This window comes from Mastigoproctus giganteus, chromosome 2 (assembly GCF_048544385.1).
Source record: "Mastigoproctus giganteus isolate SK-2022 chromosome 2, ASM4854438v1, whole genome shotgun sequence".
NCBI classification, from domain to species: domain Eukaryota; kingdom Metazoa; phylum Arthropoda; class Arachnida; order Uropygi; family Thelyphonidae; genus Mastigoproctus; species Mastigoproctus giganteus.
In genome coordinates, this window is record NC_143576.1 from 4199940 (window position 1) to 4214163 (window position 14224).

The window sequence follows — 14224 nt, forward strand, 5'->3', positions numbered from 1 at the left end:
CATATTTTCCATGTGAGTTATTCCAGGTTTTTCAGCATACAACATGCAAATTGGCCTATGAACACAGACTTGTATAGACATAATGCAAACAGTGCAAACGGTCTTAGCTGGTAATGCACTAAAAAAACAAAAATAGCAATAATGCACCAGCAGCTTTGTCATTGGCTGCAACAGCAGCACCTTGCCATAGCTATTCCTAAAAGTTTCTAGCCATGCCCTACAGAAAAAGTAGTAGCTAACAGGCAATATATGCAGAGTTGTGAAAAAAAAAAGTCTGCCTAAAATATTCTAAATTTAGATCTCAGCTGAATTGTCACTATGTAGTACCACAGGAAATGTCTAAAAAATTATCATAAAATTTAAGGAAATAAATATTTTTTATTATTGCAAATATAAACTGATTGAAATAAATATTCATACAATATTTATTTCAATATATATTATATATTATTTTACAACAGATGTTATACTGCTTTACAAAATATAGTAATTTTATATATATATATATATATATTAAAAAAAGGACATTTGTTTTGGAACATTTTAAAAGAAAAAAAGTAATCTTTAGCACTATGATTAGAATTTGTGCTCAATTTACATGGGCAAAAATTCTAATCTTAGCACCAAAGATTACTTTTTCTTTTTTCCTTTCTTCCCTTTCTTGCCTTTTCCTTTTTTACTTCCTTCCTTTAATAGTTTTCGTGTAATATATCCTCTAATATGTGCTTGAATAATGGTAGCTGCTTGTATTTGTCTGTCTAACTCTGCCTGAAGCCTTTCCTGCTCTTCCTGAGCTATTCGCTTTTCTTCCATAATTATATCATATGTATCTTTAAGACCATCAACCTTATCTTCTAAATTCTGAGCATCTATTTTTTCACTTTCAAATTCTTCTTCAAGCGTATCAAAAAGATCCTGAAATCACCAAAAATATATGCTGTTCAAAAGTAGTATGTAAGCATACTACTGCTTGCATACTACTTTTGAATGTAAACTTAAGATATAAACAAATGGTGGAATATTTACTGTCAACGTGAAAGTAACTAAAAAGTAAATATTTTATGATAATGGACATGGAGGATACTTCCTTTCCTAGATATCTGACCTAGACTAATTGGAATAAGTGGAAGGGAAAAGGGAAACGCAAAATGAGAAAAAACTTTTTTTAAATAAACTAGATGATTATTATTTGTACCGGCATGTTAGAGAAAGTACTAGGGTTGAGAATAATCTTGACCTCATCATTATTAATGATTTGAATGACATCACAGGGCTTAAAGAACAAGAATCATTGTCAGAAAGTGATCTTGCAATTGTCAGTTGGAAGATGAGGAAAGATGTTGCAGTAGGTAAAGTCACGGGTTTATTATAAAAAAGAGGACTTTGACAGTTTAAGGCACGTTATGGCATATGTGAACTGGGTGGATTGCCGAGGGATGGCGAATACAACTGAATTATGGAATACTTTTAAACAAAAATCACAGAAACCATGAATGCATACATACCTTTAAGAAAATACTGCAGGAGGAAATTCCGAAATGGATCACTGCAGAGCTGGCTGGTCAAATAGAGCAGAAAAATCACTCTGTGACTGTCCCAAATAGCATGGGACAGTTACAGAGTGATGAAAAAGTACCAAAGCCTACAACAGGTACAAGTTGATTTGTAATAGTAGCACAAATAAGGTCAGGGAGGCCAAGACTGCATATGAGAAAGCATTGGCTAAGAGAGTAAAGAATGGGGACAAGAAATTCTTCACGTATGTGAATAATTTCATTTGTCTTCATGAAGGAAGACAAATGCAAATCAGACTGGACCCCTGTGCACTGGGTGTGGGAAAGTCTTAGACAAGCTAGTTGATGTTACAGATGAATTGAACAGGTACTTTGCATCTGTCTTTACTGACAAAACGCCCTTTATGCTGAGAAGAAGGTGTGCAAGTAAGGCTGAGCCATATGAAATTAGTGATGTCATAATTACAGATGATTGTTTATTAGAAAAAGTTTTGGACATAAAGGTGAATAAGGCTCCCGGAGTTGATGGCACATACCCTGTAATTTTGAGGGAGAGCACAAGGTGTATCGAACCATTGCGTTTAATTATGAGGGCATCTTTGGATTGGAGAAGTGCCAATGTATCGCCAATACATAAAAGTGGTTCTAAGAGTAAAGTTGGTAACTACAGACCAGTTAGTCTGACTTCAGTGGTAGGAAAAATCTTAGAGGAGTAATTAAGAGTGCAATCCATAGATATTTAGATAGATATGGAATTCTGAAGGATACAACATGGCTTTGTTAGGAGTAAATCAAGTTTAAGTAATTTAGTATGCTATTTAGACACAGTTTTTAATGAGCTGGATTTAGGGAATAATTTCAACAGTTTATTTGGATTTTAGCAAAGAATTTGCTAAAATGCTCAACAACTACTTTTTAGTAGAAATTATGTGTGTGTGCATTCCCCATGCATAAACAATCTCCTTCATACTTTTAGGCTTTTAGCCAAGAAATATCTTTTAGATTAAATTATACACACCATCACACATCTCTCATATTGTGGAGTTATACTTCATTACTGGGTTGTCACTATTGCAACAATGGGTTACCTGCCCATCCACCAATGAGAAGCCAATAAGCTTCAAAACAGTGCCACTGGGGGGTCTTGATGGGGCCCCCTCATTACCTTGAATAGGTAACAACAATCTTCCCTAATGAGGAAGCATTGCCTATTCAGGGGATTTATGAGTGGTTTAATTCAGTGCATGAGTGTGAGGAGTAACTGTCCCTTTCCTCTTTCAACGGCAATTCTTCTTCTTCCTCTCCTACTATCGCTTTCTTACCTTTTTGCTTTCCTAAGTCTAATAGGAACAATATGTGGATAACAAAGTGTTTTATCCCATACCATTTTTCAAACAGTGTCATCTTGGTGGTGGTATCCACCGAGAATACGTAACAATACTCTTCTCCATAGGTGAAGCGTTACTTATTCGAGGTAGTACAATACCATGGCAACTCATTGTGAAGGTATTCACAATATGAGATATGATTAAAATGATGCATTAACATTACCTTGGTAGTAGAAATGTGTATGCATTACCCATGCATAAATAAACTCCTTCGTTGATAACACTAATTAAACCAAATGAATTTTTTGTTATAAGTGAATTTGATTAAGTTAAACATTAAGTTAAATTCCCACACAATAAATTACTAAATAATTGGTGACATTTCTGGATTCCATATTTCAGACTTTCATCAGGCCTAATTGTATAGGTAGCCTATAGAAGACTTACAGTTAGTAATGGACTTCAAATCTTTCATGATTTTACTGAAATATAAAATAAATTTTTATTAATTATACATTTAAAGATGTTTTATTTTCTCTGGCATTTATGAGACTATTTGTTTCACACTTTCCCCCTTCCAATGCAACTAGTCACGAGGGTATATGGTGTCTGTAAATTGCAATGTATTCTACAGTCAGGTTGCCTGTTTTGTGGGATGAAAATCATGAGTTTGTGGGAGTTAAACCATGGAGATTTTTCTGGAGACCAATTAACTTGGCCATATGTCCATAGGGCTCCTCCTTCTGTCAAGAAGGAATTCAAATCAAGACTATCATGTGTTGTCCAAGGTCATGTGTTGTACAGTTACAAGACTATCTCTAACTGTCTCATTCTGTTTAGGTAGGATGGCAAGACTTGGATTTGATAAAAATGGAAAATATTTGAGGTAGCAAAGAATTAGTGTGGATATGGTTGAAATAAAATAATAAATTTCTTCACCCCCTCCTCCCTTATTTTGAAAGAAATTTGATGCCAAAAGCACAAATTTGATGACCTAGGGTCATCAAATTTGTGCTTTTGAAGCATCACTTAGGGTCTTCTTCCCCTCCCAATCACCATGCAAAAATAATAATAACAATAAATAATTAATATAATTTTCTACAACTTTTTTTTCTGAAAAATTGAAACCAAAAATTTCATTTTTTTTATCTAAAGGTGTTAATCAACTATAAAGAAAATAATTCTTCAGGAATAATATTTCAGAAAGGCTTATTCATGAATTTAACCCAGTTAATAAGCTATGGCTTATTAACTGAAGCATTTTTAATCAACTTAAAATTTTGCATTGAATAAAACATTAGATTCTTTCTTTCTTTCAAAAATTAACATTCCTATTTTCCTAATGCATGCAATTCATTCATATCAGGATTGTGTGCCTTTTGATGGAACTGAAACCAATTAAAAGGATAATACTGCATCACTGGGAAACCAGGAAATAAAATAAAATATAAATGGTTGGGTTAAAATCATTTCATGACTCATTAGAATAAAAATAAATATACACACAAATGCTTTCAGACTGATGTCATCCTTCCTCAGTTGTGATAGTTAACCCTTATTGTTAAATACAGAACATCATGTGCGTGCCACGGTGGTCATGCATGGTGAGAATCGCGTGCTACAGATGCTTGCAACAATTACCTGGTTCAAGTGGAGGCTAGTGGTTGTAGTTGTAATACTCGGGAATGCTCCGAGCACCAATGTTTGTTAGCTTAGAGGATGGTTGCCTCAGTTATGGGCAGTGGTGAGTTGTGAATATTTTAACAATGAGCTCACAGTTTTTCCAACTTTCTACCGAGTAAATTTGATCGTTCACGGAAGTGACATCATCCGCGACTTCCACTAGAAGCGCTTCACACGCTCACACTACTAGTAGTGTGATTAGAGCGTGTGACCATTATGATATCTGGAGTCAGGGGAAGATTTAGAGGGATGGACAGATGTGGCTTATTACCCCCTTAACCATGCATATAAGTGAATGTGTAAAACGTTACTAGGTCTATCTTAAAAAAAAAAAAACTTAAAAACCTGGTCATTATGCCTCACCTTATGATGATAACTGGATACGACAGTGTCAAAGTTCTAACTTTTTAGAATTTTTGAATAGTATGACATCACAATCATGCTTCCTAAAGTTACTACTGCAGTAAGTATGATTGCAACAATACACATATTTGTCAACAATTTCTTTTTTGTCTCGCATTTTCGTTACATTCCATTGTTAGATTCCTCTAACAGCTGCATATGTCGCCGCTTCAACTACAAGATCGGTACACCAATTGGTGCTGTTTAGATATTTAGATATGTTGCACATGCAAGTATACATGGGGTGCCTCCGTAGCTAGGTGGGCAGGAGCAGCAGTGCATAGCACATGCTTCTTGATTAGACCAGGGTTCGAGCCTGTGAGCCACCAAATACGGAGGATGCGGAAAGGTCAGGGAACAACCACCGCATATCCCCGGAGCAATATGGCCATAGTTGATAATGCTCCTAAAAAACAAATAACAACAACAGCAAGTATACATCTCTTACTTTAATTATCATAAATCCATTGTATCGTGTCTTCCAGAAATTATGAAAATCTGTGAATGATTAATAAAATATTTACAATAAAAAAGCTCTTTTATTTTGTGATCGATATATACAAATCAAAATACCCAAAACGAAAGATGTTTCGCATAAACTATCTACCACGTGTGCTCAGCACACACACGCAACTTTTTTATTCGTCTTTTTTTAAACAATTAGGGAAATATAATGGATACATTTTTTTTCATGATAAAATTTTAATATTGCAAATAAAAAATAACATGAAATATTTACCATATCACAAATAACATAAAAACTATCACAAAACATTCCACAATATAAAAACAAATATTACATAAAAAACTATCACAAAACATTCCACAATATAAAAACAAATATTACATAAAAAACAAAAAAAATTTCTAAAAAAAGTACACAAAAAAATCACAGATTACATGAAAAAAAATTATTTTACAAATATTAAAGAAAAATTTATTATAAAAATTGCCATATAAAATTTATTAATATTTGTTAATAATTAACTTCATTAATATTTGTCGATCTTCTGCTTTGATCAATAGCTGAGCAACGATTACAGACTTAACGATCCGGATAAAATTGAAGCAATGGTTTTCCTTTAGATGTATGGTCATCATAATCTGCAATGTGTTCAAATGTCACAATATTATTCATTACGCTGAAAGCTGAACTCAGCTTCAGTACTGCTAATTGCAATGGTTTCAAAGATATTTTCTGGCTTTCTTAATTGAAAAGGGAATTTCACTCGATTTTAAAGATAAACTGTCTTTGACAAAATCTCTAAAATTATTAATTTTTATTTCATATTTTATCAGAAAACTTAAATTTCATATTCGGTTTTCACCGTCTTGCCACCGAGACGAAAGTTCTTTCATATTCACGATTTCGGGTAGCATATGTTTAAAATTTCTTTCAATGGTATCGCTATTTTCTTTATTTAATTTAAAATCACCCTGTTGCATTAATAACTTATCCTTTAAGGATAAAACAATGAATGTAATAACTTGTCAAGACGTAATTTTTTTACTTTCGATTTTGATTCCTTCAAATTCTTTCCACTTCAACATGCTCTCAATTATAGCTTCATAATTTCCTTCAGAATTTTTCAAATTAGCAATAGCATTGATAGTTCTAATAATTAATTTATATACTTTAACATTGTGATTTTGTAAAGCTTCTGAAAAGTTAGAGTGCTCCTGCAGGATGTCGATCATTACCTGGCAGACATACCCTGGTCCTGTTGGAACAGGACCAGGGTATGTCTGCCAGGGGCAAAGGTTGATAATGTTGTAGAGCGGATATCATCTTTTAAGGGCACAAAAGGTGATATAGTTGTACACGTTGGCACTAATGATATTAAGAGTAGGAGACCGGCGGAATTACTTAACAAGTACAGGTCACTGTTGAAAAAAAGCGGTGAATTAGGGTTGAATTTGAAAGTGTCTGCAATTCTGCCCAGACACGATAGGAGGGAGTATATGGAGTGATTCCCATAAGACACGAGATGTGGAGTGATTCCCATAAGACATGCTGATGATAGTTGCAGGATCGGTCAATGATCTGGACGTTGCGGCATGGGTCGATGTCATGCTGGGTTGACCTGAAGTGATCAGCAATAGCTGAGTGATCCACGTCTGCCAAATGGATGGCTTTCTCGTGCTTAGAGACTCGATTACTGAGTCTTCTGACAGTTTCCCCAATGTAGCAGTCAGTGCAATCATGGCAGGAAATATGGTACACCAATCTACTTTGTTGTGTGTGGGGGGGGGACTGGTGTTTTTACCCTCGAGACGAGGGTTCGCAACTTTCTCCCTTGAAGTTGTAAATACTTTATCCCATGAACCAGTAGGACCCTAGAAATTTGTGCAACAGGTTTGGGTTGTATGGGACAAATGCAGTTGTGGTGAGGTCATCCCTGTGTGGAGCAATGCAGTTGGCAACACAGTCATGGGCCTGCAGGTCACACCTATCCAGGGCACTGGTAGGGTATCTGCACTTTGCCAGATCTGCCTTAACCTTAGTAACCTCAGTGTGCCTATCATTCCCAGAACTGGAGTGTATCCAGGCATGGACCCAACCATCTTCTTGGCATGGCTTGCGCCATGCCAAGAAGATGGTTGGGCGCACGTGCTGACCGGTAGTTGGTAAACTGGCCAGCACACATCGGCTTGTGAAAGACTGAAGTCTTTAATCGCAAACTCTCACGTTGGACAAAAGTGTCTAAGAAAGGAAGGGCACTGCCCGACTCCAGTTCGATGGTGAATTGAATGAAAGGTGACAGAGAGTTGAGGTGGTGTAGGAGCCAGTCTCCTGACTCCCGAAGAATGACCATGAACACATCATCCACATACCAGCACCAAAAGGCTATGGGATCTGACAAACCCATAAATGCATGACCTTCCAGCTCCATTGTGATGTTTGTTGTGACTTAACTTCCACGGTTAGTTCAGTCATGGACAACACAATGGAGGAGCTGGACGAGTCGGGCAATGCCCTTCATTTCTTAGACACTCTTGTCCAACACGAGGGTTCGCTTTTAAAGACTTCAGTCTTTCACAAGCCGATGTGTGCTGGCCAGTTTACCAACTACCATGGCAACGTGAGAGTTTGTGACGTCAACCGCAGAGCTCCATGCAGTGATGGCTCCACCACGACCGCATTTATCCCATACTACCTGAACCTGTCGCAACAAATTTGTAGGGGCCTACTGGTTCATGGGATACAGTGTTTACAACTTCTAGGGAGAAAGTTGCGAACACTTCTCTCAAGGGTTAAAACACCAGTTCCCCCTACAACAAAGTGGATTGGCGTATGGTACTTCCTGCCGTGATTGCACTGGCTGCTACATTGGGGAAACCGGCAGAAGGCTCAGTAATCGAGTCTCTGAGAATGAGAAAGGCATCCGTTTGGCAGATGTGGATCACTCAGTGATTGCTGAGCACTTCTGGTCAACCCAGCACAACATCAATCCACACCACGACGTCCAGATCATTGACCGATCCGCCCTACTGTCGCCGTGTCTTATTGGAATCGCTCCACATCTCGTGTTGTAGCAGTTCCTTCAACAGGAATGGAGGTTGTCATATCAACCCCATAACTGAGGCAACGATCCTCTTAGTGGACAAACGTTGGCGCTCAGAGCATTCCCATGAATTACAACCACAAGCTTCCACTTCAACCAGCTAATTGTTGCAAGCACCTGTAGCACGCAATTCTCACCACACATGACCACCATGGCAAATACATGATGTTCTGTATTTTTACAATAATGGTTAACTATCACAACTGAGGAAGGATGACATCTGTCTGAAAGCTCTTGTGTGTATATTTATTTTTATTTTTGTTCTAATTAGTCATTAAACTATTTTAACCCAATCGTTTATATTTTATTTTATTTCCTGGTTTCCCAGTGATGCAGTATTATAGTTTTAGCATGAATCTTGGGTATTTAGGCCTTTTTTCAGATATTGAAACCAATTATTTGTCAAAGGAAGATAATGTACTTTTTTTTTTTTTTTTGAACTAACAAGAGATAGTTAATGAACAATAATGTTTACTATTCAGTGGAAATGAAAATTAATGGGTAATAGGGCATTCATTTGTGACCTTTCCTTACCCATGAGAGAAATCATCTAGTCCACATTGTGAAGCTCAGGACTTTTTCTAGGTTTAGATGTGATTGTAAATTGTAAAGTATTGTATATACATTCTGCTAAAACAATTTTTTCACATTATAAAATATGGTATGTTTTATAAAAAAAATATTAAATTATTTACCACAGTTAATATTTAAATTTTTTTTTTGTCCTCGCCTTTTTCCCATTATATATATGAGGGCAGCATTTTTACTGTTTTGGCATGAAATTTTTACGGCTGGATGCCCTTCCTGATGCCAACCCTCACCCTTTATCCCGGCTGGGAATAAGCGGTGGTCATTCCCTGACCTTCTGCATCCTCCGTATTTGGTGGTTACGGGCTCGAACCCCAGTCTAATCAGGCTTCTGACCATTTGGCTATGTCAGGCCACTAGTTTTAATACAAAAGTTAGTATTATTATTACAATTGAAAGTTATTTAAAAAAAAAAAAGTATATTATCCACCTTGACAAATATAATTGGTTTCATCAATTAATGCTCCTTTTGGAGAGGCCTAAATTCAAGTTCTGTCATTGTGTGAAAGAAAATTCTTCCATTCACTAACGGAGTTATAGTTAGTTGATCTCAGACAGGGTGCAATTCCCCCCCCCCCACTTCTGACTATGGAAAGGAAATAAAAATTGTTTCCTACTTATAACTGCAGGTCTGATAAAATGAATGGAAGTAAATTACAAATCAGTATGGCATGAAAAATATAAATCATCATAATTTTTAAAACTTAAAAAATAATCATTTATGCATTTAGCTGGGCTTTTTACAATATTTGGTTTTTCTTGAATAAAATTTTTGTTATTCAGTATAGGCAGGGCAAGCATTAAGGGCACTCACCTAAAGTGACAATATGTTGGGGATATCAGTTGGAGACCACTGGTGCTCCATTCAGTTTAATACCAACTCTGTTTAGAAACACTGTAACTATAGGTCTTAACTGATTTAACCTGCATGCTACTATACAATGGGAGTGTTAAAAGTCTTTAAAAGGGAAGAGAGGATGACAACTTTGTTGGGACCAAGTCATCTGCAGCTACAAAATTAGAAAGTTTGAAATTTATAGTCAAATGCAAAATATTATAAAGTTATCATTCCAAAACCATACCAGTCAAACAAACAGGTAAAATCAATCTGTATTTGTGGCTGCTATGAACATTGTTAACCTTGTAAGGTTGCTTGTAACTACTACACTGTTATGTGCAATTTCACTCTAAGATTTCCGTGCATTGTTGAAAAGGGAGGGGATTTTGCTTTCATAAAGGAGATTATAGTGGTTGTAGATAATTTTAAAATTCCCTTCAGTGGAACCAACTGATGACGTTACCACTACAAAATAGGAAGCATTCAGGGAAGAAATCACAGAAGCTACTCATCTTTTAGAGATGGTGTTCAAGTTTTAGACCTAAATGGATTTAAGGATTGCCTGTGTATGCCCATGTAACTGTGTACTTTCTTCTCATTAGTTTATACTTTTTTGCAGAATAACAATTATCACTTTTGCAAAAAGGCTGTTATTATATTGCAACCCCTCTTGATTTTGAAGTCAGTAACGTGCTAGTGTCATCATAACAGTGACAATCTAAATAAATGCAAAGGATGGTCAACATACTAAATACATATGATTAACACAATATGCATTCTGTAAACATTGTTATTTACAAAAGAGAAGGGTAAGGACTATACAAAATGGGTCATTAGTACGTTTCCTGTCAAAGGAACAAGGCATTTTTAAATCATACATTTTTTGATTTTGCTTCAATTCTCTAATGTTCATTCCTTCAAAATCTCATCCAAAGTTGGCCATCAATCCAAAATTTGTCACCACCAGTGATTTCTTGCATCATCTGCACCTAAATTTTGAAGGGCACAAAAGGTGATTATAGTTGTACATGTTGGCACTAATGATATTAAGAGTAGGAGACCGGCGGAATTACTTAACAAGTACAGGTCACTGATAAAAAAAAGCCGTGAATTAGGATTGAATTTGAAAGTGTCTGCAATTCTGCCCAGACACGATAGGAGGGAGTATATGATGAGAGCCCTGTCGATCAATTCAGCCCTGGAAAGATTGTGCAAGGCTCAAGGGGTAGAATTTGTTTCAGCCTGGTCTGTACTTGTTAACAGGAGAGACTGCTTCTACACGGATGGGATACACTTAAATAGAAAGGGTGCAAGAATGTTTGCTGATGCTATCGAGGCAGTGTTAGGTGGATCAGAAAACTGCTAGATTGGGGGGATACAAGGACTAATAGATTAACAGTAGCCACTGGCAGAGGTGAAAGTGATTCTTGCACTGCTTCTATTGGAATGAGCAGCAGCCTGGAAAATAAGATGCAGGATATTTCAGAGACTGCTGGGGGTCATTGGGGTACAAGTAAACACATGGGTTGTGTTAGGGTAGCTAAGAAAAAGAACAGGTGCATGTATACTTGCGTGTACACCAATGCTAGGAGTTTAGTAAATAAATTTGATGAATTTGAGGTATTGCTCAAAACATCAAAGGCAGATATTGTTGGGATATCAGAGACGTGGTGTCACACAGATATAAGTAATGCAGAACTGGAATTTGGGGAGTACAACATCTACAGAAAGGATAGACAGGATAGGAAGGGAGGAGGGGTTATGCTATTAGTTAAGAAACACATAAAATCCAAGGAAGTGAAGCCAATCGACATCGCTGGACAGTGCAGTGTCGAGTCAGTTTGGTGTGACATAAGCATTGGGAGATCAAAATTGAGAGTAGGAGTGTGCTATAGGCCTAATGACTCTGATGATTATAATAAGAAATTGTACAGAGAAATAGAGTGGGCCAGTAAATCAGAAAGTCTTATAATGGGCGATTTTAATTTCCCAGATATTGACTGGAATTTGGGGGCTGGTCACTCACACACTAGCAAGGCTTTTGTGGATTTATTGGATGATTGTTTTCTACATCAGCATGTTCGGGAGGCAACTAGAGGGAGTAATACTCTTGATTTGATTATCAGTAGTGATTCTTCATGCATTAAGAATCTGCAGATAAATGAACCACTAAGTGGCAGTGATCACAGTGTTCTGAAGTGGGAGTTAAAGAGGTAACTACCATTAGGGGTAAAGGGAAGGGGTATTGCTTTCGTAAATGCGACTACGATGGACTGAGACAGTATTTAAATTCTATACAGTGGGATCAACTGATGATGTTACCAACAGCAAATTCAAAATGGGAAGCATTCAAAGAACTTATCTTGGAAGCTACTAGGCTTTACATACCAACTAAGAAATATTGTTCAAGGTTCAACAGCAAAGAGTTCTTTACTTATGTAAACTCTAGAAGGAAGGGGATGAATCAGATTGGTCCACTTGATATCGATGGGTCAACTGTTGATGTTAGGCTGTTAGGCTGTTGATGTCAACTGTTAGGCCTAAATGGATGTCAGATGAACTAATGAGGCATATGGCAGAGAAGAAAAATGCATGGGATACATACAAATTAACATGTGACACAGAAGCCTATGATAGATACAAGTTGATCTGTAACCAAGTTACAAAGGAGGTTAGCCAGATTACGAGAGATCCTTGGCAAGGGATGCGAAGAAAAACAGCAAAGAGTTCTTTACTTATGTAAACTCTAGAAGGAAGGGGATGAATCAGATTGGTCCACTTGATATCGATGGGTCAACTGTTGATGACCCTGCTCAGGTAGCTAACAAACTAAATGAATATTTTGCATCGACATTCACACATGAGGAGTTATTCAGCGAGGGAAATGCCAGAGGTGTATTCAACTCTAGCAGTAATCTAGAGAATCTTGTAATAACTGAGAGTAAAGTGGAGGAGAAATTGTTGAAGATAAACACAAGAAAGGCACCTGGGGTGGATGGGATCTATCCAGTTATATTAAAGGAGGCAGCAAAGGAAGTAAGCAAACCCTTAGCCATAATTATGAGAGCTTCCTTGGACTCAGGGGAGGTACCCATGGACTGGAGATATGCAAATGTGACCCCAATTCACAAAGGGGGATCAAAGGCTGGCACAAGTAATTATAGACCTGTGAGTTTAACTTCTGTTCCCGGAAAATTAATGGTGGCACTGGTTAAAGAAGCACTGCAGGATCATCTAGACAAGACTTCAGTTATAGCTCGGACACAGCATGGTTTTGTTAAGGGGAAGTCTTGCCTGACCAATTTGATGATGCAGTCACAAAAGAACTGGATGCAGGGAATAACTTTGATATTATATACTTGGATCTTAGAAAGGCTTTTGATACTGTTGCACATGGAAGACTGCTGCACAAATTGGAGCAGTGTGGCATTGGAGGCAAATTGCTGCTATGGATAAAGGGGTGGTTGAGGGGGAGAAGACAGAGAGTGGTAATTAATGGACACTGCTCATCGTGGACAATGTTATTAGTGGAGTCCCTCAGGGTTCAGTATTGGGTCCTTTATTGTTTTCTGTATTTATAAATGATATTGATGATGGTATATCAAGCTTAATGTCCAAGTTTGCAGACGATACGAAGGTTGGCAGGGTTGTCAAGGACACTACTGACACTATGCTGCTGCAACAGGATCTGGATAGGTTGAGCGGATGGGCTGAGAGGTGGCAAATGAAGTTTAACATTGACAAATGTAAAGTGCTACATATGGGAAACAGCAACCCCAGAGCAACGTATCAACTCCGTGGTACTACACTGACAGTGGTGGAGAATGAAAGGGACCTGGGGATGGTTGTGCAGGCAGATATGAAGTTCTCTGAGCAGTGCAGACGGGCTGCAAGAGTAGCTCATGGAGTATTGTCAATGATATACAGGAATTTTTCCAGCAGGGATAAGGAGGTGATTATTCCATTGTATAAGGCGATGGTCAGGCCACACCAAGAGTACTGTATACAGGCCTGGAGGCCTCATTTCAAGAAGGATGTAGAGCTGCTGGAACGAGTACAGAGAAGGGTGACAAGATCAGTGAATGGAACAAAGGGGTGCTCTTACGAAGAAAGGCTTAAGTTTTGCGAATTACAGTGTCTGGAGACTAGGCACCAGCGAGGTGATCTGATAGAGGTGTACAAAGCCTTGAATGGTTTGAGCATGCTCAATGCTGATGGGATTCTTCCTCTTGCTCAGAATAATCACCTGAGAGGGCATAAATTCAAATTGAGGAAAGACAGATGTAGGACAGATGTGCGGAAATT

General features: G+C 37.4%; 1 protein-coding gene across 1 annotated transcript in view; it reads right to left on the reverse strand.

Annotated features, from left to right (window-relative positions):
• Positions 1-630: 630 nt before the first annotated feature.
• The window catches only part of LOC150089125 (dynein regulatory complex subunit 10-like), an 80272-nt gene continuing 66678 nt past the window's right edge, over positions 631-14224 (reverse strand). Inside the window, exon 7 of the mRNA XM_090388392.1 lies at positions 631-915. Coding sequence (XP_090244518.1) covers positions 631-915 — 285 coding nt within the window. The remainder of the gene's footprint in view (positions 916-14224) is intronic.